The sequence below is a fragment of the Theobroma cacao genome, chromosome 2, assembly GCF_053813885.1.
Source record: "Theobroma cacao isolate CCN51 chromosome 2, ASM5381388v1, whole genome shotgun sequence".
NCBI lineage: Eukaryota > Viridiplantae > Streptophyta > Magnoliopsida > Malvales > Malvaceae > Theobroma > Theobroma cacao.
In genome coordinates, this window is record NC_142640.1 from 6,522,868 (window position 1) to 6,550,017 (window position 27,150).

At 32.1% G+C, this 27,150-nt stretch overlaps 1 protein-coding gene and 1 long non-coding RNA gene across 7 annotated transcripts; one reads left to right on the plus strand and one right to left on the minus strand.

Moving 5' to 3' along the window:
- The first annotated feature begins 1,177 nt into the window (after positions 1–1,177).
- Positions 1,178–14,755, plus strand: LOC108660958 (uncharacterized). Of its 3 annotated transcripts, XR_016024582.1 has the most exons (7): positions 1,178–1,925; positions 6,607–7,911; positions 8,098–8,170; positions 8,273–8,494; positions 8,577–8,709; positions 8,907–12,220; positions 14,064–14,755. It is a non-coding gene; the product is annotated as an uncharacterized LOC108660958 (long non-coding RNA). The 3 variants fall into 3 exon arrangements; XR_016024584.1 differs by lacking the exons at positions 8,098–8,170; positions 8,273–8,494; positions 8,577–8,709; positions 14,064–14,755 and having other exon boundaries at positions 8,907–10,249; XR_016024583.1 differs by lacking the exons at positions 8,098–8,170; positions 8,273–8,494; positions 8,577–8,709; positions 14,064–14,755 and having other exon boundaries at positions 8,914–10,249.
- On the minus strand, positions 7,369–21,906 carry LOC18608170 (MADS-box transcription factor 23-like). 4 transcript variants are annotated; one of them, XM_088803440.1, is made up of 9 exons: positions 21,814–21,906; positions 21,343–21,594; positions 15,596–15,674; positions 9,656–9,708; positions 8,529–8,628; positions 8,388–8,456; positions 8,219–8,302; positions 7,842–7,996; positions 7,369–7,733 (listed from the first exon to the last, which is right to left on the minus strand). In XM_088803440.1, the coding sequence occupies exons 2-9, from the start codon at positions 21,522–21,524 to the stop codon at positions 7,718–7,720; spliced, it is 738 nt and encodes a 245-aa protein (XP_088659566.1). In that variant the 5' UTR covers positions 21,525–21,594; positions 21,814–21,906; the 3' UTR covers positions 7,369–7,717. The 4 variants fall into 4 exon arrangements, with proteins under 4 accessions (XP_088659566.1, XP_017971541.1, XP_088659565.1 ...); XM_018116052.2 differs by having other exon boundaries at positions 8,388–8,429; positions 9,656–9,717; XM_088803439.1 differs by having other exon boundaries at positions 9,656–9,717.
- Between the last annotated feature and the right edge of the window lie 5,244 nt (positions 21,907–27,150).

The window sequence follows — 27,150 nt, forward strand, 5'->3', positions numbered from 1 at the left end:
AATGAATACATGTAATATTGGGTTACAATAAGCTGTAACACTTTCTCATCTTGTAGATCTCATTTTGCGATTTGAATTTAGAAGCTATAAGTTAAAGTTTTGAGTCCTAATCATAATGTTGTCTTTTTGGAGACAATGTTTATAATTAATTGATACCCGCTTTATGCAAACTATATTTTGTTAATTATTTCTCTTATCCGCTTAAAATATATTACATAATTTTATATATTATAATTGATTATTATAATGATAGAGTACTGGATTTTCATTTGGTTGTAATTTCAATAAATATATTGATTAACCAATTGTTAAATCATATGAATCCAAAAGATAGGGTTTGTTTATATGTAAACGAATATTAAAATAAAATTGCAATAAATGTTTTATATGATTAAATTAATTTTTTATCAATTAATTGTTAAATTTCAATAATACAAACAAATTTAAATAATACTTAACTTTTAATTAATTATATTTAACTTTGTAGTGCTTATATTAAAGTAATCTTATATGGAGTTGTTAGCATTGGAGATAGTTAAACTAATGTAGATATAGTTAACTTTTTTTTTAATGTAAAAGAATGCTAATGTAAAAGGAATGGGTTTGAAGAACGAAATAAAAGCATAATGTTTAAAATTTTTTTAAATTTTTTAAAAAATTAAAATTTTTTTATTACGTTTAATTAAATTCTTATATTTTTATTTTAAATCAAATAAATTTTTATGATTAATGATTAAGTAATTATCATTAGTCAATATGTCATTTGTTATTTTATATTGACATGATATTAATGTGAAAAGTAAAATATATCATATGATCATATTATCATATTAAATTAATATATTACGATATGATCGATTATGATATGTTAGCATACCAAATCATCATTACTTATGATATGTTAAAATATCATGTGGTATAGAATAATAAATAATATTTTTATTAAATTAATCATTAATTACAAAAGCCTTATTTAACTCAAAACAAAAATATAAAAATTTATTTGATTTAAAATAAAAATATTAAAAATTAATTGAATGTAATAAAAATATAAAGACCTATTCAAAATTTTTTAAATAATTTAAAAATTTATTTAAATATTATGTCAAAAAGGAAATACAATTAAAAAACAAAATACACTTCTTCCTGTTTTGTAATTTTCGTAATATCAGCAAAATTATTAGTTAAAATAAAAATACAAAAAATAAAATCAATTAAAAAAAAGTTTACATGTTTAGTGACATTGATTAGGAATTAGGATCACCGTCTTCGCTCCGCACCCGTATAAAATGCCCCAACCTCTAAAAATAGAAGAGCGGAAAAAGCAAAAAAAAAAATAATAATACAGCAAGGAGTCAACGCGGTCTTACATGTCACATAACTCAGGCGATTAAAGAAACGACAGCTGTCCAAGTACACATCCTTCACGTAATCCTGTTTGTAGAGAATCTACAGGCGTTTCCTTATTTAAACAGGGATTCATATCTGTTGGCGCAGATATTTTCTTCTCTCTCTACATTACGATGATTTTGATAATACAGGAGTGACAGTACCTTTCATTTTTGGTTCCAGGAACAAAAACAACATAGATCTGCCTCCAGTTCTCCTTTTCCCTTTTCTATAACTGTTTTCTCCCTCCTTTCCTCTTCACTTTGATTTCCTTTTCGTACAGTTTCCATCCTTATTAAGGCTTTCTTCGAGCACTTTCATGGCGATCGGTGCGGGTTAATTATGACTTTGTTAAGGGCATATTTTTTGTTTTGATTCCCTTAAATTTATTTTTTCCACTTTCTCCTTTGTTCTTTAAATCTTTTGTTTCTTCATATACTGTTTAATGTTTCAAGGTTCGGTTAGGTCAATGCCTTCAAAAGTTTCTTCGAGAAAGTGCTTAATATGCATTTGAGTTTCGTCGTACTTAATTATTTGTAAGTATAAGCTCTTGTTATCATACGTCTTTCTTTGTTTTTTCTTTTAAATATACAAGTTCACGTATATCAACTTTATATATGATCGTTTATGTTGTTTGATTTCTTCTTTTCATAGTGTTACGAGTTTCACATGTTTTCTTGACGTTATCTTGTTGAATTAGTGAATTTATTATTATTGAAATCTTATGTTTTTCTGTTTCCTACCTTTTCTAATGTTTTTGTTCCTTTCCTATTTAATCCTTATATTGGAATCTGGAAAGCCTACTTGCTACTACTACCTACGCTCTACTACGCGTTTTTACAGCTACTAAAATTGCACGCAAGAAACTAAAAATCATCAATAAATGGTTTATTTTTTTTTGTTTTCTTGATTTTGAAATTACTGATGCTTTCTAAGGGATGACAAATATTTGATATTTGTGGCCGTTGGCCTTAGCTGTTAGAATCTCGCTGTGAATTAGGGCTTTGCTCTATGAAAAACACATGGTTTTAATTGTGTGAGTTATTATAGACGTGATCAATGACTGAGAAGTGAAGACTGAGTATTTTCGAGTACGAGTGCCCTTATTATATTGTTAAATTGTCAAGAGTTAGTGTTAATATGATGAAAATGAGTTGGAATTTCTTTGAGAATACCTTTGGATTTCGAAAAAGAAAAAGGGAGTAATGATATTCATTATGTTTGCAATTGAAGAAAGTAAGCAAGAAAACGAATTCCTGTCTATAAGACATGCTGTCTGGATTCTTCTTGTTAGTCTGTACTGTCTTCTTCATTGATTTGCTTTTGCATGAGCTTAATGGAGGTAAAATTAAAGTTGCTGGATTATGAATTGTCTCTTTGTGCTACAAGGTTGCTAACTGAGTTTAGGTCGTTGTTTGTCTGTGATATTGGAATGGAATCTCATTTTGATTGAGTTTTTGGAATGCTGTTATTTGCATCGTCAATCTTTGTAATGATTAATTGAATCTCTAGCCTATATTAATGTGTAAATATTGCTTAATAAAACTTTTTACTTGAATTGTTCTGAATAGGTGTCCCATCTTTAAAGTTACAAAAATAGGGTATTATCGTTGTCATTGCTACTCATTAAATTTCATTTCTAAGGAAAATTTATCCAGTCTTTTTCTTTTTCTTGTTTGGATTAAGTAATAGTTGATGGTGAGTTATGGTTTTAATACCATAGTGATATTGCATCCAGGTGAAGGGGGTAACAGATTTGTATTTATTGGTTTTTTCTTTTGGTATGTTAATATTTTAGGGGAACATTAAAATAGTTTGATTAATTAACTCTAAGTTATGCCATTAGAGTGATATGTTAAAATTTTATTGTTGTTGTGATATTTGAATTCAGTAACTGGTCATTAATCTTTTTTCCTTCGATATTCCTTTTGGGTTAATAGGTGAAGTATTCTAACTGTAAGAGTAGCACTCAAATAAATTCCTTAACCTTGATTGAAGCATGAGCCCAATTTTGGTGGTCAATAAAATTTTCTCGCTTCTCTATTGGCATGTCTGTTAGCAACTATATAGGTCTACATTATTTGCAATTGGTGTGCAATTGTCAGATTAGGTTTTTTTCGGAGACAAATACATTCAATCTTCTTAATTTTTCCTTATATTTGGAGGGTCACACCGGATACCTATGTAATCTTTGAGGTGTCTGGTACAGGAGTGCTCTGGAAATAAAGAGTCCTTGCAACATTACGTGGATTGTTCTAGGGTTATTAAGGTTTTGTAGTAAATAGAAAGAGTACATTTTTTTCCCTAAGTTATGATAATTTAATGGATATTTACAGCATAAATTTTCTTCATCCTGTTTATTTTTTTTGAGTAATGCTCTCTGTTTCTGTTTCAAAAGTAACTTAATTGTTAGATAAGACAGAATTTTTAGAATCTTTACTCAAATGTGAATCGTTATTTGTCTACTTTAATCACTTAAAGAAAACTAGATCAAACGCTATTAGAATTTGAATATATATTTTTAAAATGTTTGGCATCACATTAGGTCCTAATGGATTAGATTCTTTCTCTAAAATAAGATTTAATCAACTATGGCTCCCTTTAACTCATTACGCAATTAAATGCATCATGATGTACTCGGAAATATTAAGTGCTTGGTTGTTTGGATTTATTCAAAAGTCTTGCTGTGCTGCGTCTTTGGACTGAATTCAATTCATGTCAAGAAGCAGCTTCAACAAAAATCAATAGAAAGATACCAAAGAAAGTGATTAAGGTAAGGTACTTCAGGACTTTAGATTAATAGACCAAAAAGAACACCCTATTCTGAAAATTTTGGGTGAAATTCTCCATATAGACCTTACAAGGGCCTTGAATAGATTGTTTACCATTACTAACTTAAGGTCCTAACCTGTGATTACCTGTACATCCCTTTTACAGCTTTCTAAGCTAAGTAAAGCCACATGGTTATCACTTAAAATTTAAGAATATGAAGGTTTTTAAATAGAATGGTGAAAACTTGTAGCAGTATAGTTATTTTTTTGTACTTCAATGTTTGTGTGAGCTAGTCCCTGGGCCAATGAAATGCAGTAGTTTTGGGCCACTATCTGGCTAAAGGGGGCAGTTGTAATGGTGGTGGCATGGCAAGTAATTAAGGTTCATCTCAAATCAAGCTTTACTTGTTCTTTTATTGCTGGTGGGAGATTGGGGCTTGAATCTTCGGTTGTAGTTTTAGTTATCTGTATATGGCACAGATAAAGGTTTTTGAGTTGATAGGTGGAGCTAAAAGCTAACTCAGAGGTATAGTCAGTTACATAGAGCAAACCTGTTGTGGAAGTCCAAAGCTAAACCTTGTAAAAGACCATGCGAATTGAGAAGGTTACACCTTTAAAAATTTGAGTGTGTGGTAGATTTAGGTTTTTAGTTATTTTCATTGGATATTAATTCAGTTGAAGTCAAACATCTAATGACTCTTTTAGTTAAAACATAAATATAGTGAAATCATTGTGGAAGTATACTATTTTAGTTGCGAATTGTTTACTTCATTTTAGAGGCGTACTTTTCATATTCCATAGAACCACTGATTACTCTAGAAGTTTATATTTGTAATTTTTGTTTTTCATATTTATTTTAAAATAAGTTTTAATGATTGCCATGTGGCATTTGATGTGACTGCTCATTTGGAGAGGAGAGGAGAGGAGAACGTGCCTTAACGGAGCATCAAAGCCAATTGTTTGGTCCTGGCATATCAGTTTAAACTTTTGGTTCAATGGTTCTTAGTTTATGGAATTGAAACATATATTGTCGTTGCAATTGTTTTACGTGAACTACTATCTTCTAATTGAAGTCAAGCACACTTTTAGATTTTGTGGTCTTTTGTTGTGGTAGCATATAGCCTGTTCGTTTGAATGTTCTTGTGCATAGGATCCTTAATTCTTGAAATTAGGTTTTACCTTGTGCCTTGGGCTTTTGTGTGGGCCGTGAGTTACAGTATAAACTAATTGGTTGGTCCTTACCTATTAGTGTAAGCTTATATAGGTTTAATGGTTCACCTGTACATAACCTTGTTCTTTGTCTATATTTTTTACAATTATTTCAAATAACAGAAACTTTGTTTTCATAACGGGTTTCTTTTCGTGCGAACAAAGTTGTTTTTGATATTAATCTGCAAAATAATGCTTTGTGCTTAATTACTGTCTTAATGATTTGTGGCTTGACCTATAAGCCTATGGATGACTTGGTTTCTGTGGCATTAGATAGAAAATTAGTTTTTGTTGATGGGTAGCAGAGAGCTTCTCTTCCATTTATTAATTATCTTTAGGTCCTTAAAATGTAGGACAAACTAGTTAGCTAAGACATGCCTGCATCACCTCAATGCCTTCAAAACCTCAATTGGGATCTTGTGAGATCCTACAAGCCAAAATATCTTCATGTTTTATACATGTGCTTCTGCACTTGAGTACATGTCTCTAAAGATACTTATTATTGTTTTCTTCTTTCCTTTTGTTTCAGAAGACTTTAATACCCCTTCGGTTTCAACAGGTCAAAGAGTTTAAACTTTCTAACTGTCATTGAAAAATTTATGTTTGTTTTAAGTTTAAAGAGTTACTTAATTATGTCATTTCACTTGGGAGTTGGAAAATTACCTAGATTCATAAACTTTAAATCCCTTTTCGTACTTGTCTCCAGATATTGTTGAAAGAGGGGTACAGTTTGCCTGCAGTTAGCAGTTGACTAACTTGTGATTGTTGAGCATCTGTTGAGCACAATATTTATCTGCATATTAATTTAAGGAAAATAACATGTATATTTTCTTCAAGCTTGTGCCTTACCTTGTTGGAAGTTGTCCTGTGACTGATTTGTACCTGGCGGATCTTATCCTCGTGCATTTAATGGATAATTGGACATAAGTATTACTTTAATTTTCTCATCTGGGAGGGCAAGCCAAAATTTCATGTTTAGTGCTGCAATAAATCCATGTGATTTGTTAGTCAGATGCAATGTGCAGCCTAAGATTATTGAAGAAAATATTACTTACCTGATTCATAGCTCTGAAGGGGTACTTTCCGGACTTCCCGCCTCCCAAGCATGCCACTTCTGGCATTTATAACTGTATGCCTGTTTTCCTAACAGGTATTGGATTCAGTAGAAGAATCCTGATACCTTTAAAAAATATTGAAAGTTTTTTAGATCTGAGACTTCTGTCTTTTCTCTGTGCAGCTACCAGCGGCTCCCTCTGCACCGAGCATGAGAACTGTCCTTTACCTGGCTGCTTGGAATTAGCTATTCTAATCATGCGTATGGAGTGTGTTTCAAATTTTATGAATATCCACATTTCTTCTAGATCTTTTTCTTATTTTTCTTAGGATATCGCTTGCTGTATGGTTAGAACTTTCTTCCCGGCCTCCCAGGTCCGCTACGGTGTTTATACTGCTGCTGAATTCTATGAAGAGGTTCTAATTATATTCTGTTATCTTATCTATATTTGATGTATGCATGAATGCCTGCAGTTGACTACAATCTTTTTCACATCCTATGTTATAGTATCACCCTTTGTCATGGCAATAATCAGTATGAATTATTTGATTTTAAGTTGTTGATTTTCTCCAATATAGTCAATTCAATCACAGATGCAGACTAAATTATATACCCTTTACCCAGAGAACTGAAAAAAGTGAAGGTACTGAGCCGTGAGGTGTATCCTACTGAAATGGTGACTATCCTTGCATGGTAGTGTGCTTAGAACATTTTTGGCCTGCCTAAATGAGTTACTAAAGCACATTTTTAATACTGTGAATCAGGCAAATCATTTCTTACTGTGAAATGATGTTGCATGTTATCCTGTTAGTTCCCTACTAATAGTGTATTAAATTAACTGTTAATTTGATTCCCCCTGCACCCCCCCTCCCCCCTTTCGTTTCATTTTTAAGTTTTTTCTTTTCATCAAGGATGGGCAGCTATCAGAAGAAAGTAAAACCAATCTGAGAATTTTTTATTGCATAACACAAGAAGTAGTACAATTGCAATTTGCAGTTAGTATATCTATTTGGTTGAACACAATTGCACGAGGAGCTGAGTAACATCAGACACAAATAGTGCACTCTAATTATTGCGTAAATTTACACCAGATAACTTGTTTCTCTGTTCATTTTACAGCAATTCTACAGTTTGTTTCGATAAACATTTCATATGAAATTCTTTTCTTCATGCTTAATATACTATCTAGTAAGTGGAATATGAAATCTCACTGATAGAAGGTTTAGTTTTTAACTGTGGGCTAGTTGTTGATAGGGTACTGATGATGTCCATCCACAGTTGTCAGTCCAGTTTGCTAATGCAGCTGTAATCTGTTTCAAATTTGAGAAGTTATTTATAGGATTGATATTGAAATAATTTGGTTTCTTACTTGTTCTGTATGCTGTATTTTTTAAAACAGTATTGAGTGGAAGAATTACCCCAACTTCATTGATTTTGTTGGTGTATCATTCTTAGGAGGTTGGGGCTGGCTTAACTGGAGACAAACAGGTGCGTGCAAATCATATCCACTGTTCAAAGTATAATTTGGGTGTGAGCTTCTGCTAGCTTCATTTGCTTCCCTTGTTTCATAAACCTGAGACCCAAAATTGCACTCTTTAGAAGTATCAATTAGAAAATTCTTCATTTGCTTAAATTCCAAGATTATTCACAGGCCTTTTGGCCTATTGGTATTAGGTTTGTCAGACTTTGGTGCTATTACTTTCATGAGGACCAAGGAAAAGAGTTTTTAAGGAAGCGTGAGTCATAGGTGAGTATGAGATATTCTTAGCAATTATCAAATTATCTGGGCCAGTACCTTCTTTTGAAGTTCAGTATTTTCTTGGCGGATGAGGTCTACCTTCTTATACAGTTCTAGATTCTCCTGATGAATGAGGTGTCCCTGCAATTCAACAAATGAAAGTTGCTCAACAAGAAAATATATGAAAATCTGAAAAAAAAAAATGCAGCAAAAACTTCCAAGAAACCTTGTGGTTTAGCTCTTTGATTTCGTCTGTTAGAATTTGGTCCTGCGTGGAAAAATAACAGAGGAGCAACTGCATTAAATATTATCATTTGGTCTTGAATGTTATAGGTGAAAATTTCATCCAATTCTGAAGTTGTCATACCTTTTTCATGCGGACACCTTTCAAACTCATTTCAAGTTGGTTTTCCAGGTTCTGTAGATCTTTGACACTTAAACCGGATAGTTCTTCTCCCATCAATTTCCTGCAGCACATCACAGTGGAATGTTACATGAGCATTTGTTTATCTTATGGAATGGAAAATCCCATATGTCATGTTTTAAAGGTTCTTATCTACCATCAAGAGTGTCCTATCAAGAACTTTGTTAATAAGAGTGTTTTTTAAGTGATACCATTTTTAATATCATGTATGTATGTCATATAGTAGATACAGTTGCTGTTGATTTTGTGTTTTATGCTATCTAGTCCTTGAAAATTACTGTTTGGTTTGTTTTAAAATAATACATGAGATCATTATCTTAGGATGTAGAATTTGGCAACAGTGCTGCAACAGATCAGATCCATTGGCAATTGATGAAGATGGGAGACAAATTTGGGATTGGGCAACCAGGCTTGAGTTTTCCTAAGTGCAGTGTGTAAGTTGGTGCTTTTCTTATTGTGCTAGAAACAAGTACAGAAGATGCTTGAGCTTTTCATATGATGGTTTACAATCATGAAGAAAATGTTATAGGTGTGCAAAATATGGTGATTTTTATGTACTTGTTTAGGACGAGATTTTTAATAAATCGGAATTAGTTGTTGAAAAGCTCAACTTGCTGGTTGAAAACATAACTCGTAAAACATATCGTTACGTAATCAGAAGTCAGAACACATTGGTTAGTCAAATCTGTAAAAGGACGTAACGTTAACCAAGCATACTAAGGTTATGATCTTGAAAAGGATTTGTCTTTTTAATAGTGTTGAAGTTATGAGGTGCATCCTGTGCCTTACTGTAAAGAGTGCTGTTATGACATTGACTTGTAACATTAAAGAAAGGTAACCAGTAGTACCATTGAAACTTCATTAGAAGAAGCTACTAGTTCTGAAAACATTGCAGTTAATGCTCACCAAAAAATTTGAAGTTGGAGCATGATTTATGCACTTATTAGCAAAATTTACAAAGATAAAGAGTATCATAGAGTCTACAAAAGTGGCTAACTTCTTACTCTAAATTTTTAAGCTAAGAGATTTTAAGGGCATTTTGGTGATGTATTAATGGAGGTTTTGAGTACCTGTGGTAGTCTTGCAAGTATTGTAGTTGTTGCCTCAAGCTTGCTGCCTCCCTCTGCCAAAACTATCAAGTACAAAGTCAAATATTAAATTAGAAAGTCATATTCTCGAATGTAAGTATTTTATTGTAAAATAATTTCATAAGAGATGTAAAAATTGAAGTACATGTCAAAGAAGTTAGGAGATTTGTTTCTGTTCAATGACAATGTTACACGTAGAGTCTAAATATAACTATTTGTGAGTAACTTGAACTTTATTTAGTTACTCAGACTCAACTGATTTTGTTGTTATATTCAAGTAAAGTATGCAATTGGAGTGAATGTAAGTGGTCTAATTCTCAACTGAAGCTAGTTGCAAGCTTAATCAAGCATTTGATTTTTTACATACTTTGTTAAAAGAACTCACGGCTTGGTCTCAAGTTTGAGCTAGATTCCCCTTTGATGATAATAAGATGAATTGATTTGAACATTGACTAACTTGAATGCATAGACAAGGTGTACACTTTCAAAACTTCTTAAACAGGTAAGGATTTTAATCTGTTATGCTCTCTTTAACACTGTGTTTGATAGGAAGGAAGATAGAGGGAATGGAGAAAATTAAGGAATGGAAGAGGGAAGGAAAGGAAAGAAAAGCAATTTGTTTTTCCTTCCTCCTGTTTGATAAAGAGATAGAAAACGGAAAGAAAAATGTCAAGGGTAAATTGTGAATGAAATTCTGATTTTTGTTGAATGAGTGGTTTCCTTTCACGTGCAAGGACTGGATTTTGAGAGAACAGAAAAGGTGTAAATCCACTCATTTTCTGCCCTACCTACCATTACCCTCCTACCAAATGAAGGAAAATAAACTCTCCCTCCATCTTTTCATTTTACCTCCTTTTCCTCCTCTTTCTTTCTTCCAAACTAATTGTTCTTGTACTTCGTGCTAAGATTATGTTTGTTTTTGTTGTGCCAGCATTCTACATTATAGATATTTCTACATAATTGTCATTGAAAAAGAAAATGAAGAATTTGCTATATAACTGTGTTGTCTTAATGCTATCTCTTATATCTCAAGTTACCTTTTGTTGTATCTTGTTTTTTGTTGGAATTTAAAGAAGAGATATTTTTTTGGGTAAGTAATTCAAAGCAGAGATTTATGATCTCCTCTTATTCATTGGTTTCTTAAAACAGCAATTAGATGTAGTGAATATTTCTGTTGATGTAGTGATTTTAAGAGAAGTTTTAGCACATTAAGATTTTCTTTTGAGTGAAGTGCATGCTTTTTGAGATTTAAGAGTCTAGACTGATAATTACTGTCATTGGGATAAGTTATGTATTTGGCTAACTGTTGAAGTGTGGTGGTTATCGTAAGAAAACTTACTTTGAAATGGATTTGGTGGTCTAAAGGTCATCATCAGCTTAAGATTGTGCTTGTTAGAGGGTAAAAGACTTGTAGTCATCATCTGAGCCATAAGTGTTATTACATGGTGTCCTTGTGAGGTTGGGTTTAGGCTATGGCTTTGCCTCTATGAGGAGTGCTCATAACCATGCAGTGAGCCTATAAAGAAAGGCATATTATTGGTAAGTTTGCCCATTCATGTATTTCCTAGCATTGTGACCTTTGTAGGTAAGGGTGCCTCGGCCATGCCTTAGGTGACTTATCATTTTTGGTAATGCTTTTACCGTTTATCCATTTATGTTAAAAAGAGGTTATAAAGGTTGTCAGCATGTGCTGGCTAATAGATTGGCTATTGTAAATAATTTAGTTTTTTAATTTCATAATGCTTTTGTTTGGGGGAGATGGAAGGGGACTTGGATTTGCTGAGAGTGATAAATGGTTATGGATAGCTTATTGGAGACATCTTATGTTTGTTGGGAGAATATATTTCTGAGTAGGGTAAAAAGTTATTTGTCCTTGTATGTCATTGAAGTCACTGTTACCCCATTCTAGTTTTTATGCTTATAGTGTGGTCAAACTTAGTGCATTCTAAGGCACCCGAGCATTTGGCTCATTGGTTGGTGCATGATTCCCTGCCTAAAGAGCAGGATTCGAATCCCCCCTCCCCCAATTATAAAAAAAAAAAAAAAACTTAGTGCATTCTAAGGAAGAGCAGAAAAAAAATGTTATTTTCTAACATTTTGGAGATATGGAAGTATGATCAGTCTTTATATATTATTGCAACTTATTTGTGTTTTTATGTTTATGATATTGGTGTTTAAATTTTGGAGTTTTCATATTATTGGTAGGTCCAAGTACCATGTGGGCATTTTTTTTGGCATTTTCATATTGATGCCACTTTTCTCTCATTTGTCTGCTATTCGGCCCTCATGCACATCAAGTTCTCTCATTCTTTTTTTTTTTTTTTGAAAAGTAGCAATAAGTTTTCTCTTTGATTTGTACTTGAATGTGAATATTGGCATTTATGAACCTTTTATGCTAGAGAGCAGGTAAAAAATTCACCACTCACAAGTAAATGGGTCAGAAATCAAGATTAGATTTTGGCTTGGACGGATTTTTCCACTTACTACCCAAAGCCTGCTGGTGAATACTATATTTCTTCTGCAACACTGAGAGCACTTGCTCTGCAGGTAGAAGAAATTTGTTAAGACTTTGTTGTAGACTGCACCATCTATTTAATATCGAATTTACTGTGACAATGCCCATATTTGCTTGCTAACCTTTTGTACGGAGGACGTTTGAAAGAATAATGATATTTTCATGCTAAGTGTTTTATCTTCCTATATGTCTATATCTTGGACGGCCCTAACAATATCATGATACAGGGTAATGCCAATTGATTGCAAGGTATGTCTCATGAAAAATGATTATAAGCTATTTCAGAAAAACAACCACCAATGTACTAAGTGCATGTTAAAGCAGTTGAGTAGATAGCCTTGTTAATCTGAAAAAGCATGCTCTGAAGTTGTTTATGCCTTCATGAATCTGACTTTAGACTAAAAAGAGATACTTGATCCAGTAATGCGAAGCAAGGAAACTTTAAGATTGCCTCTTGGAGTAGTGTACTGACATACTAGAGGTAAGAAGTAGTGGATTTTGCTGAACTTATTGTAGGATGTTGCTTTAGATTTAGAGCAGAGGGTGGCAGCTTACACATAGGAACGACACTAGTTGGCTAGAAGTTCTAGCTTTGGAGTCTGTTGAACAGAACCTGCAGACGTGGGGGAAAAACATTTGTAAGTGACTCTGGGTACTCTATAGGGAGGTTATGATATTTGACTTGTAATGGTACTTCAGAGAGTATTTAACAGTATAGGATCTCAGTGGGGCAAAGGACACTCTGTGCAATTTAAACAGTGAGTATGATTTTCTTGAAGATCCTAAATTCTACCAATATCATCAAGGATGGTTTGATAGAATAGCTCAATATCTTGCATCCCTTCCAAATATTTTGAGGCATCCCTTAGGTGGTTGCTGTAATTTTTACGTTCGACATTAATAAAGATTGATATGCTACAGCTGTCTGGAAGATTCAAGTATGGATGCCTTCTATTAGCATAATGTTGCTAAAATTTCATCAAGTAGTTGCTCCTCTACTTGTGGAAAGAGTTCTGGTTCCTCATCATGCTATTTGGTGGAAAATCATGATGATGCAGCGGAAATTCATTTTAGAGTTGACTTGAGGCACCACCAATGTACTAATTTGGAGACACTGAGAGGGTTCTAGTGATAAGTCTTGTCAAGCTTCTAAATGTCATGATGGTTTCTAAGATCTTTGAAGTTACCTTTGACTGAGGAAGAAATACTGGGATGGTTTTCTATATTGATGGTTATACTAAAGGATATACTCATATACTCGGATGGTTTTCATTTTCCATTATGCTGCAGTTTTCCTCAGACATTTTTTTCGTTTAGAAGTGCAAGAAGCTCCATTCTTAAGCTGATATCCGAGATGTAGCTGAAGTTTGAAACATTTTTGTGGCATCATTTCTCCTCTATCTCATCTGGCTTGCTATAGGCACTAGAATTTTTCCTCAGCATTATGACTGGCTTCTATACACACCTTACAATGTTCCATTCATGTACCTTTGGGCGCACATGCTAGGAACAATGCTTTGTGTTCCATGAGAAGTAACGGTAGCCCTGTGTGCTATTTTTGTAATACATCTTGCTATAAACTTGGTATGCATAGGCAAAATCAGTTATGTATACTTATAAATCTCTTTGCTTCGTCTGACCTGTTCTATTTTGATATGTTGACCTATACTCTTTAAACCAATTTCCAGCATCAAGGATGTAATTCTTGCTTTACAGTTTATCAAATGATAGTTGAGTGATATTCCAAAGCCCTCAAATAGGAAAGCTTAAGTTGCAATATTCTATACACCTGATAGATCAATTGAAACAAATTAACTTTTGGTGGATTTATGTTACATAACTTGCTACTTACATCATCTGTTCCTTATTCTGCAGATGCAAACAGAAAGGCATTAGCTCTAGGCCTTACTTTGTTGCAAGCAGATTTTTATGCTATGCACTAGAGGATAGGGATTTTTCCTTGTCTTTGTGGGGCAGCATCTATGTCTTAATGATATTTTGTGGAAAATGAGAAGCTGAGGTCCTTAAATGACTATTGAAGATTGAAAGATAATGGACTTCCTATTATCTGGCGGCATGACTTTCCATCCAATGGTCTTTGTCTTCCCTTCCATGCTTCACTTGATGATAACAAGGTAATCCAGGTTTGTTTCTTCTCTTTTTCTTTCTTTTCTTCGATGGTCCTCCTTTGGAAAGAATGCTGAATATGAATGTCAGCATCACAAGGCCATGGTTTCACTGTTTTGTTGGGTGATACATCCAATTTATGCCTACGTTTTGTAGTTTTCCATGTACCTATTGCTATTTTACTAAGAAAGTTGAGACCTCCCTAGGGTGAGGAAAATGCCTTTGACTTTGAGGCATGGAGTCACAATGTTAGAAGGTTTCTTTGGAGCCATAAAATCTAAAAACCATGTAGATGATCTCACTGATCAACCGTACTGCTACTAAGATAAAAAACACTTCATCTTTCTCGTGTACGCTGATGTTTATTAGACCTTTTACCAAGACAGTAATTTGCTACTTCGCCACCTCAACTGTTGTTATGCTCAAAGTATAATGAAAAATTCAGCTAGAAAAAATTGAAAAAACCTCAGTGATGGCTAATGACTGAGAAATCCAAGCATAATGAGACATGCAAAAATATTGGGTAAACCAAGAAGTGAAGTTGAACGGTGCAATGAGACAAAAGTCGTGTGTATCCTAGGATTTATGTTTTTAATTTAAAAGGTATGTCTATTAGGAAGATAAAAGTCTTTATTTATATGTTCAAAATTCATTTCTTTTCTTACTTATATGAGATTTATGCAACTTTTTTCTTTGTATTTGTTTTTATATGTAGAGGAAAGACTCACTTTAGTTAGAGTTTATCTCGATTTTGGTATCTCTTATGAGGAGTTTTACGTTAGTGAAGTGTTAAGGTCTAATATCATTTGTCTCGAGGTTATACTTTAAACTCAAAAAACATGTTTATTAATGAAGGATGAGTTTCGTAAATTTAAGATTTATTTTTTCATTTTTTATTGATGTGAAATTATTGATATATATAGATATTTTTAAAAATTGAATTATGGATGTGTACATCGTTCATAGGGATTAGGGAGTGTTAATCGTACATGTCTTCTATGCTGCATTGCCTGGTTTGATGATACTCATTCCTTCAATAACTATGGTAAGGTTTTTTCCCCTTTCTTAACTCTATCACTAAACCAATCAAAGCTTAAACAAGCTAAACTCACAAGCTGTTAGCCAATTACTCCATTATATTCAAGAATACTTTGGTAAAATTCGTAACGCATGCCTAAGAGAAAGCAACCAAAAGTTGACATGATGAATATATGCACACTGCAACCCGCAATACAGTAAGATATATGAAGTAAATTGGAGCAATTGATGGATCAAATTACCTTGACTTCTGAAGCAGGATTCATCAATTGATGATGTTCTTCTTTTAGCTTGTTGTAGCGTTCAATAACAGATTTCATGCTGATAAAATGAACAAAACATCAGTATTCGAATTCAGTCATGGCACTTCATAATTTTTGCTACAATTTGTGAATATGACACTAATCTGAAGTAGGTAATATGGATGTAAGAGCCTAAATTATTTCATTTGCCACTATTTCCTACTAGTATATGTTGTGTATTGTACCTTATTAATTTTGTGAAAGGCTTAGGTGTTATTGAGCATTATTACAACAGGTGCTAATGCCTAACAATGGATGAAATGTTTTTACGTAAAAATAAAGAATGAAAAGTAATAAATGGTAAATTAATGCAATCAGATACGCTGAAATAAATGATAAATTACTGCAAAGGTATCATCTTTAATTTTCAACAATAACCTAGTGTGTTCATAAAAAAAAAAAAAGACCCTGACAAAGCTTTCATGGGCCTACCCCAACAGGTTAGCCTTTGATAAGCAATTTGGACGTGTGATATCTCCATGTTTTAGCGTAGCTTTTATTTTTGCTCAACCTCCTTGAGGTTCTTGCTAATATTGTTGTATTTTTCAAATCCCCTAATATCTACATTAGATGAAAAAGTAGTGCTTCTATTATAATTTATTCATTTAAAAAATCTTAGTTAAAATTTTCAGACTTAATATCACCTCTAATAGCCTTATAGCATCTACCATGAGAAAGATAATATCGATATAACATACTTTTGGGAGACTTCCAAATCACATAACTAATGCAAGAATTTAAAAGATTTAAAATTTGTTTCCAAACATTTAATTTAATAGTTAGTATACGTATCTTTTGCTTAAAAAATTAAATTCGAATTTTCTTTCTTCTGTATAAAAAAAATGTTCATGCTATATGAGATAAAGGAAAATTAAATGCATGTACTAGAGCTGAAAATTATCATATAACAACCTAATAATTAAGTTTTCAAAGCTGCATGATTGGTGCCAAAAGTATATAAGCATTAATAAATAATTTGCTTAATTATTAGGTCGTTAAATGGAAGTGAGGGCTTTTGTTTGAAGAACCAAGCAACATTCTTCACAATTCTTTTTTAATTAGGGGAAAGGGGATCAAACTTTTTTCTTAGGCAGGGGATCATGTACTCATCAATGAGCTAAATGCTCAGATGTTATTCTTGACATCTTTTAGATCTTAATTAGATTTAAAATTAATTGAAGTGTTTATTCTTAATCTCCTTATAGTCATCTTCTATCTGATATGTGTATTGTTGTATACTGTAAGTTAGACAATACAGTTAAAGATACACTAAAACTTATTAGCATTTGACAAATGCATTCGAATAGGTTAATTTTTCATTTTGCTATTTCTAACAGAAAAGTAAAGTCATAATACAGTTGCTCAGCAAAAAGGTAATATCGTATGGTATAACATAAAACAAAAAGGAGCGACTAATTAATAAAGTGCAAGTCTTTTGTCGAATATTCTCACTAAAAAATTATGGTAAGAACTAAGAAGTACAATTAAAGAATTAATTTAATTGTTTTGGTTCTTTATTTTTTTCCCTCTTTGATAAATACCTGAATCCCCTGCATAGTCAGGTAATTTAAATATTATCTCACTTTGGTGCATGTACGGTGTAATAATAAGGGACAAATTCCATAAACAAATATAAAAATTAAAATACACGTGATTAACCTACAACATTGCAAAAGGTCATTAATATTTTTGTTGAATGACGAGGACAGCTCTTACTGATGGATGATTGACTCATCAATGGAGGAGGGGGAAAGATCAAGTAGGAGAAGGCAAATGCATGTTGGTTCAGTAACAGCGCTAACGGTCAATAGCTAACTTTCGTGGAGTAATCTTGTAATTAGTTACTAATTTTTTCATGGTATTGCCTTTTGAAAATCTAATGTAGCTACAAAAATAAGCAATATTTCTGGCAATGGATTACTAACTGTACATGTTCGATTTTAGTTAACGCATTATTATTTGTTTCATAGAATCAAAACAAGTATATAACAATTATATCACACGGAAAGCAGTAAAAGTAACTTAGAGTACATGGTAGGATCTATAAGTTATTTTTACCTTTGTGATGTTTTAAAGAGTTTGGTTTAGTGGATCAAATATGAAGATTGTTAAAGGGTTTTCATCTTAATATTTTTTTGAAATATACGTGCTTTACCTTTTCTCTCTTTTTTAAGAAAATACATGACATATTAGTAAGTGTTACTAAGCTCTACTATTCAAAACATCCACACACTATCCAATATACATAGTGGTACAAAGTATTTTTCTCACAATGCTTAATAAGTTGATCGTCCCATAAAGAACGTGTACTTTCTATCATGAACATGTTTCTCTATAAAGAACGTGTTCTCCCCAAATGTGCTCTTCCTATTTATCCAATAATCACTTTTTACCAATTGCTCTTAAGAAAAAGTTTTTACTAGGTGTATATATAGCAGCTTGACAATTCAGTAGTGTAATTAGAAATTCATTAGATTATTCTCTGAAGGCTATCTCAAGCTCTTCCTAAATACTCTATCTCTTCAGCTCTTTCCAACTTATTGTCTACCATGCTCCGCCATCAAGCCTCCTTCACCTCTTGCCACAATGCACTTTAACACTTTAAAGACTACTCCAATCTTTCTTTCTGTTGTCTTTAATGTATCTCACTTTACTTGTTGAAACACATCCTCTCTCTTTACTTGAAGAACCCTTTATACTAACTAAACATGTAGCTAAGTTAATAGTGGAATCTATCATGGGTTACAGATCAATGCTTCAACTAACCTTCGTTCAACTCTGCTATTACCTACACTTCAAATTGGAAGGGAAAATCATAGCAATATGATAATCTTGATGGCAATTTGGTGAGAAAGACATCTTTCCATATCTTCCATCCTCACCTCACGCCTTCCTATGTTTTCGAACTGTTAGATTCACACTTTGTAATATATTTACTTATTTTTCAAACATTTCCCCCCCAAACATTAGGCTGTGAGAAATCATTTCTTGTAATTTTTTCATTAGTTTGGGAGGGAAGGGATGCAACCATTTACCTGCCTGAATCTTGCATATTATCAGTTATATGAATGTTTTAATTTCTCCAAAAGGATTTTCTAAGAGTTTGATATCAGTTGTGTGTAATTATTGAGTTTTTTATTTTTTATATTTCATTTCTCTTTCTTTACACAAGATATAAGTTAAGTCAGGAATTTCAGCCCAACCCTAATTCAGTTCAGAATGATGTGTCATCATCAAGTGCAGTGCTATGTACTTTCCATAGTCCTGGCAATTGGTATAAAGCAATCAAAGCGAGCCTCAATTTATATAAAACGCACAATATTCATTTGTATTGAAGAATTATATACCTAAAAGTTTCACTTTTATGGATTACCATGAAAAGAATATATAATTTTGGAAGGACGATGTACTAAAAAGTTCACATCTATGGATTACAAGATGCATAATTTTTACTTCTCTATGAAACAATTATGTTCAATTTTGTGTTACATTTTAGCTCATTAATTCATTTTAATCAAATATAATTTTACTTGGTAGAATTTGTTTTTGTTTTATAACAAATTTTTTAAAAAGTAAAGATTGACACTACAATAAATTTGACTTAATACAACACATTTTTAAAATGTGTTACAAAAAATATTTTTAATAATACTTTTTTTTATGATTTTTAGAAGATTTTTTTATATCTAATTTTACTGTATAAATATTTAGATGCATTATGAATAAAATGTAATGATAGAAATTACATACACTAGCCAAAGTTACATTTTTTTATATTGCTACTAAATGTGAAAAAAGTGAAACTAAAAATTTAAATAGTTACATTTTTTTTAAAATTTTACTATATAAAAAAATATCGTCTAAAGTAGTATGATTAAAACTCAATTTTTTTTGTAGTGTGAGAAGCAAGCTACAAAAGTAAAAAAGCAGTAGCTTTAACTAAAGCTTTATTAACTTATTGCCTTAAATAGAAATGTCTGGTCGGTCTCAATTTTGGGATCGGATTTTTAAGCCAAGAACTTCCCTTTGGATGGAGAAGATTGTCAGCATAATTAATTATATTGTTGTAAAAATGAGATATGAATATCTTTTCTTTTTCCCTAAAAAGAAAATGCCCAAGAAATGTTACTGTACTGAATCTCCAGACTCCAGGCACTGGATTCATTGACCGGATGTTTCACAGTTTTAAATTGCTCAATCGCTTAAGCTGCAAACTATATGATCCTCCAAAACACAAAAATCATTCTATTTGATTTTTCTCTCAACAACTCTAACCAAGATATCAACAACCCTTTTAGCATTAACCAAAGGCACAGCCCACTTGATACTAAAGAATGGAGAAGACCATGCATCTACCCTCTCCAGCAACAGACTGATGTAAGCCAAGATTTTCAACCACCACCCTCAAATTTTTCTTTCTTTTCTGTCCAAGTGTGTATATATATTCCCCCTGTGAAATTTTTGGACTCCTTACTAGATTTTCAGGAGTTGAAAATTCCCTTTATTTTCGTGGAGAAAGAGACCTTCACAGGAAGCTCATCTTAAGTCTCTTTTGTATTGAAACACATGCATAACAATGCATCAATATCAATATGCGTAAATCCTAAAATTCTTAAAGAAAAAAACTAGTCAAAGGTATGAAGTAATTGCAAGCCTATCCATTATGGGACAATAAAGGCAAACAATTTTGTAATATCTAGTTTACAGGCAACATGCTAAGGTTCCAATTTTTCTTCATACCATTTTCTCCAATGAATGAAAGTAAACTAAGGACATTATAGTTGTATGTAAGATTATAAGCACATTTGCCACTCTTTGAACTCAGGAAGAGAAGATGAAGAAGGATGGTAAACTGAGGTCATCAGAATGAGGATCACTGATCCTCTTAATACTTAACACTATTTGTTAATATTGGTGTTTTCTACACTCCAAAGAAAAACGAGAATCACAGTTAGTTTAAAGATGAAGTTTCATAAGCTTCCAGAGGTACATATATAAACGCAATGATAAAACATTCATACTATAAATAGATGCTTGCAGTCTTACACGTACAGATGCTTATGAAGCCTTTCCTTGTCTCTTGATATATTTTAAAGTTTGCTTTTTCCATCCATGTTAATTTGCATTCGGATGATTTCCTTTGTACTTAAAAACATTGTTAGTATGAACTTCGATTTGTAAGTAAAAAGATATGTTAAGGTAGGAAAGGGGAAAGTTTGTTTTGTGATTAGAACTTGCTCATTTCCATTAAAAGAAAATGATCGAATTATAACATGCAATATCTTTTATGTTTTTGAGTTTCTGCTTCATTATCTACATAATCTCAAACTTCCCAACTTAATATTTGCATGCATGTTAACAACAATGGAGGGAGACCATCAACTTCCTAGATCAAAAGGTGGCAAACTCTATTTCATGTTAACCTTAAAAAGAAGGGGGAGAAAAGCCAATCCGTATCCTATAGTAGTATTAAATATTATTTCTATATAAATCTAAACACCCAAAAAAAAGAAATTTAATTTACTAATATATATATATATATATATATATAATATAGAGTAAAAGCAAAAGAACATGAGATAAAAAGAAGAAAAGATCAGATAAAGAGAAGATAACAAAGATTAAATAAACAAAAATGTCATAAATAACACACAAAAAGAAAAGGATTGTGAGAAAGAGAATCTGACCTAGTGCTGGCATAATCATAGAGCTTGCTGGTGCTGGAAAAGATAATCAATCCGACTTCAGCGTCGCAAAGGATCGATAACTCCCTAGCCTTCTTCAACAATCCATTCCTTCTCTTTGAGAAAGTCACTTGCCTGCTTGTTGAATTGTCAATCCTTCGGATCACAATCTTTCCTCTACCCATCTCTCTTTCCTTTCTCCTTTGATATTATAAAAGAAAAACCTTAGGGTTACTCCCTCGCTTTTCTCTTTTCCTAGATCGCCCCAATTCCAGTCCAACAAAACCTCAAAAATGTCATCAAATCAATGTAGAAAAACAAAAAATAAAAATAAACCCCCCAAAGCCAAACAAATATACCAAGAATAATAACAGTGCTAATTAAACCCAAGTCAAATAGGGAAATATGATTTTTCGGCTTTAAAAAAAGATTTAGAGATATATTTGCAAAGAAATATAAAAGACAAAAGCTTACTTGTTTTAGAGCTAATTATGGAGATGGTGAGCTGAAAGATAACAGAGAGAGACGCAAGTCTTTTTTTTTGTTTTTGGGGGGGGGGGGGGGGGGGCGCGCGGTGAAGAAAGCTTTTGAGAAAGGAAAAAAATGAAACCCAAAAGGGAAAATATATTTATGCTTTAAATGGAAAGCTGAAAGCGGTTTTCTAGCATGAGTAAAACCTCTCTTTAGACAAAAAACATGGAGCCCGAAACTGCTTAGCGGTTTCACTGTGGAACCTCATATGTGGGTCCTTAAGCACACTCTCGAGAGTGCCTAGATATTTTTACTACTCGCTTATATGGAGTGGCACCTGTCGTGGTGAATCAAACAAAGTCGTGTTGACCTCCGCGGGAGAATCGGGGGAACTATTGGAGCAGCAGAGATAGATTTCTATAGACATGCGTCGGATTGGAAACGCGAGTAGCGTAATATTGTACTCGAGAGGGTATGAGAAGAAGTATTCTCGGACTTTCGGAGTACCCCAGGATTCGTGGGTAGAGGGTGTGGAAGTAGTGGAAAAGTGGAAGCAATAGCACTGCAATATTGACGTATAGATTATTGACACGTTTGACAACAAAACCGAGGTCCTTGCTATTATTTTAATTTCAGGCTTTTAGCCGTTCTCGGATTGGTTGGAGAGAGAATTGCCCCACTCCTTCTATTATTGACAAATGTATCAATTTTCTTTGGTGGATTTTGAGCTTGTAGGGTTTCCACATGCATAATTTTTTTTTCAATTTTTATTCTCATTTCAATGAAAATCAAGACTTTAATCAATCATAATGAGTTAAGCCAAATCCCACCTTGATATAATGATTAAGAGATTAGTTGGACGGTGATTTAAATTTACGTGTGACAGAAGTTAAATTTATAGTTAATATCATTTAATTTAATCAGTTGAATTTGAAATTATCGTTTAATTTTATTCGTATTCGAGTTTATTATTATTAAATTGAAAGAACAAGCAGGTGTGAACAGATTAAGTAAACCAAAATTAATAAAAAATCTTATCACCAATAATAATTAATGAATTTTTTTATTAAATTTGGTTTGGAGCAGGGAAGGTCTTATTTGATATCAGTGAAGAGGAAGAGGAGGAGTTAAAAGTTATCTCAATTTGTTTGGGGTTTTTAAAAATATATATAGAGATAAAGGAAATTTAAAGAGTAAATGAGATTGCGCATATCTTTAAAAAAAAAAATTGCACAAAAAAAAATAAAAATTATTTTGAAATAAATCTAAAAAGAACAACTATAAGAGAAATATAAGAGAAAGTATTTAGAGGGAGTAAGAAGATCTTATTCAAGTGTGTTTTTACAAATGGAGTGAGAGATCTATTTATAGGCCAACAACCTTTGAATTATAGTCCTGATTTAATTCTATATAAGAGTTCAAATCATATTACATTTCTTGTATCTTGCTTATTGGGCTGTTTCACTTAGTTTGTACTTCATTCACTTATTTGTTCATAACAAAAATAAAAGAGCAAATGAGATTTGAACCTTAAGAGGCTTCTTAAGAGAATAAAACTCCTCAAGTTAAACTTAGCTCTTAATTATACCAAAATGATAATCACTAACAATTTAAGTTATTCTGGTAACAAAAAAATAGCTTGATCATATTTTCAATTTCAAAACTATTTTCATAGCAAAAGGAAAGAAAGAATGTGAGGTTGATAATTTATATACTCTATGTATGTATAATCAGCTGTTGGAGTTAACAAAAGATGGGAATATATACATAAGTAGATAATTATGTAATAAAGGAACTACAAATTATATGAGGAATATTAAATAAGGCAATATAAAGTGGCTTACCATATATCTTAAAATGTGCTTTAATTACAATATTAATTATGTACATTAATAAATTAACTTCAATCACTCAAAACTGTCTAAAGGCTTAAAATGCCTAAGGAGTATGCAGCATGAATTGGGTGGCTTAGAAAACTAGTGCAATTAATGCTTGGCAATCTATGGTCGAGGGCAATAATTTAAGTTTGAAGCCTTTCGCTCCAATTTCCCATATAGATCAGTACAAAGTTAAATATAGAAAAAGAAGGGAGTTGATCATGCAGGTGAGCAAGTTGGTCTGCAAGTGGCAAACTGCGTCGAAGAAAAATATACGCATGGAAGTCCAAAATGTTTGCAACTAAAGTTGGTTTTTTTCGACTTCAATAAGGTTTCCTAAAGAGGGAAACTGAGGCATGTGTAAGCAAAATCTTCCAAGAAAAGGCTCATATCTGGCTCTTTCTTGCAACCAGCTTGTTGGTTGGGAGTTGCAACTATCAATGAGCAACCTCCCATCTGATTTCCAAGGAAAAAAAAGGGGAAATTGAAGAGAGAAGAGACAGAGAGAGAGAAACAATTTTTATTTTATGGATTACACTGTTCAATTCGGTATTAATAGCAACAACTACTTCCCTTCACATTTTCTTGTGAACAGAATAACTTCCACTTGCATTTGTTTTTTAAATTGAAGAGATTATATATATATATATATATATATATATATATATATATATATATATATAGTACCTTTTTTAAATGGAAAATGATGAAAGCAGAACATATTCTTCATGCATGTGTTCTAATTGCTCTAAGTTTGTATGATCTTAAGTTTATTCTCTTTGCATATTATAGAGAAAATAATAGAACCTATTATAACTTGGGGAAAGCCTTGATCTGCTAATATCCATTCTTTTAGACTCTAGAGGAATGAAATATCCCCCACTCTTTACTTCTTTTACATCTTCCGGAAATATGCGCATAATTGCAGTCAAGTTTTGAAAGATTAGTGCATTGATTAATAATAATATTAACCTATTTCCACTTGATTAAAAAATGTCATCATAATCTTCTTTTTAAATGGATTTGTGAAATTTTTATAATATATGTCCAACAAAGCATATACTGCTACTAACTTAATACTCAACTTTACCAACATTTTGAACCAGGAAAAAAAAAAATAGCAACATGAGACGCAAAAAGGTTTCTACTTATAATATGTTATTTTAAGCCAAGTGCCTTATGCCTAGCTTGTATGATGGCTAAAATGCTACAAGTAAATATATACATTTTGCAGGATTTGGAATCTGTAAATGGCAATTTAAAATATAAACACCCATTTTGATTGCATGAACTAAAGTAAAGTGGTGGCCCAAGATGATGTAAAAGGCTCTACAGAATGAATCCCTGGTGTAGGTAGCATTTGGTGCCCTTGCAACTACAATAATATTAGTAAATCAAAATTACTAGTTAATTAGCAGTTCTGTACCAAAATAAAACATTGAAAAATGATGTATTTTCTATGGGACATATGAAAGCCTATTCATAAAAGTCCAATGTAATACTTAATTAATTAGGAAATATGAATGCATAGATTCTTCCCAATTAGGAGTGTTAATATAGTAGTAGAATTAAATATATGTTTTTTTTAGATATATATATATATATATATATATGTATGTATATGTGGATGTATTTTTCTATTTATATAATTGATTACTCAAATAGCATAAAGAAGAATAGCTGAGTTGGAAGCAAAGAGCTTCGAAATAAATGTAGGCTAAAGAAGAATAAAGGCATGTCTTCTTTAAACACATGCGGAGTTAGAGTTATATAGAAAATATGGTTATGTATGAAAAAAGTCTTCCTTACTATATATGAATAAAAAATTATTACTACCATATCTACAAAAATTAAGTCAAATAAGTTTGCATAACAGAGAGGATTGAGTGGTATACCATTCTTTTAATTTTGGGTAGGTTTGATTGTGCAAACATTATTATACTTTTATTGAGCCTAGAGGTCCCTTTATGTTTGTGCAAAAATAAAAACGTATTCTTTCTTCTTTTAATCTTATTATATTAGGATCATGAAAACCATTAGTTCTTATTAATTAGATTACATAACAAAAGGGTAATCTTCTATCCCTTCTTTCATTCCTTAAACCTTAATATTCATCTTCATTCATTTGAATTTGAAAATGTTTAATTAGTTTGAATATCAAGTTCTAATTACTGTCGTAACGTGCGGGTCCGAGAACCCGACCGCCAGACGTGGGTGTGAAAACTTACTAAAAATTAAACTAGGAGTCGCCACCAATCTTTTTTTTTACTAGGTGCGATTGGCCACCTATTGACTCGATTCTAATCGATGAAAACTTAAATTAATTTTAAGCCCACCGAAAAGAACCTTAAACCGGTCTACAATTTTCTGGATCTAGGTTCGGGAGTACGGTTACGCCCGGGGAAGGATTAGCACCCCTCGGACGCCCGTTCCATGAACGGTACCATTTTTAGATTATCCTATTGGGCTTTAATTTTTAATTTCACTAGATTTCCTTAATTATTATTTTTTTACTTTATCTCCTATTTAACCTAAAATGGAATGCAAATGGGTGGCGAGATGAAATGAATGGCGTGAGATAAAAATGCCGGACAAATAACCTTTTATTGAGGATATTTTTCGAATCCGCCCATCATACTGGTGGGACTCAGGATATTCTCTCACCTAGGGAATTATCCGAGAAATTCGCCCTCGCAAATTTGACGAATAATTCCCGTCATCGGGGTCATCGTACGTTTTCTTTTTAAAATAATATTTTTGTGCTTAATGAACCCAACTCGGGCAAAAGCCTTTTATTAAAGATGGTTCTCGAGCCCTCCCATCATACTGGTGAGACCCGATGACATCTTTTCACCTAAGGAACTTTTCGAGAAATACCCGCCTTCGCAGGATCCCCGAAAGATCCCATCATCGGGGCTTGAACTCGAAAACCAAAAATATTGATACGCAATGATATGTATGATGCAATATGTATATGCTATGCTAATGCAATTATTTATTTTTTATTATCATTAATTATTTTTATTTTATTATATATTTTATTATCCTATTTCCTATTCTTATTTCTTATTATTATTATTATTATTATTTTTATACTTTACATTTTTTTGTTCTAAGTTCTTTGTTTTTCATTTATAGTTAGACAAATTGTTTATAATTCTATGTTATTTTAATGAGTAAAAATTATATATTTTTTTTATCGTACTATATATATATTTTTATATTTTTATATTTTTTATAAGCGATTTTTATTCAAACCTAATGCCTAAGATCTTTATTTATTATTTTTTATCTTTATCTTCACATCTCTTTATGCCACTTAATATTCGATGCTTATTTTTAAATTAGTTATTATTTTTTATTATTATTAATTTATTTACTTACTTATTTAATGTCATATATATTGTATTTTCACGAATTAATTATTATATGTATTTGAATTGTTACCACTTTATCATTATTT

What these genes read in the sequence shown, in the direction of transcription:
- LOC18608170 (XM_088803439.1), bottom strand. Translation starts at nt 21,524, where the DNA reads ATGGGTAGAGGAAAGATTGTGATCCGAAGGATTGACAATTCAACAAGC. An exon ending in AAGGTGTCCGCATGAAAAAG is followed by an intron (nt 8,457 to 8,528) that starts GTATGACAACTT and finishes TATTTAATGCAG; the next exon opens with TTGCTCCTCTGTTATTTTTC. An exon ending in TCAAAGAGCTAAACCACAAG is followed by an intron (nt 8,303 to 8,387) that starts GTTTCTTGGAAG and finishes GTTGAATTGCAG; the next exon opens with GGACACCTCATTCATCAGGA.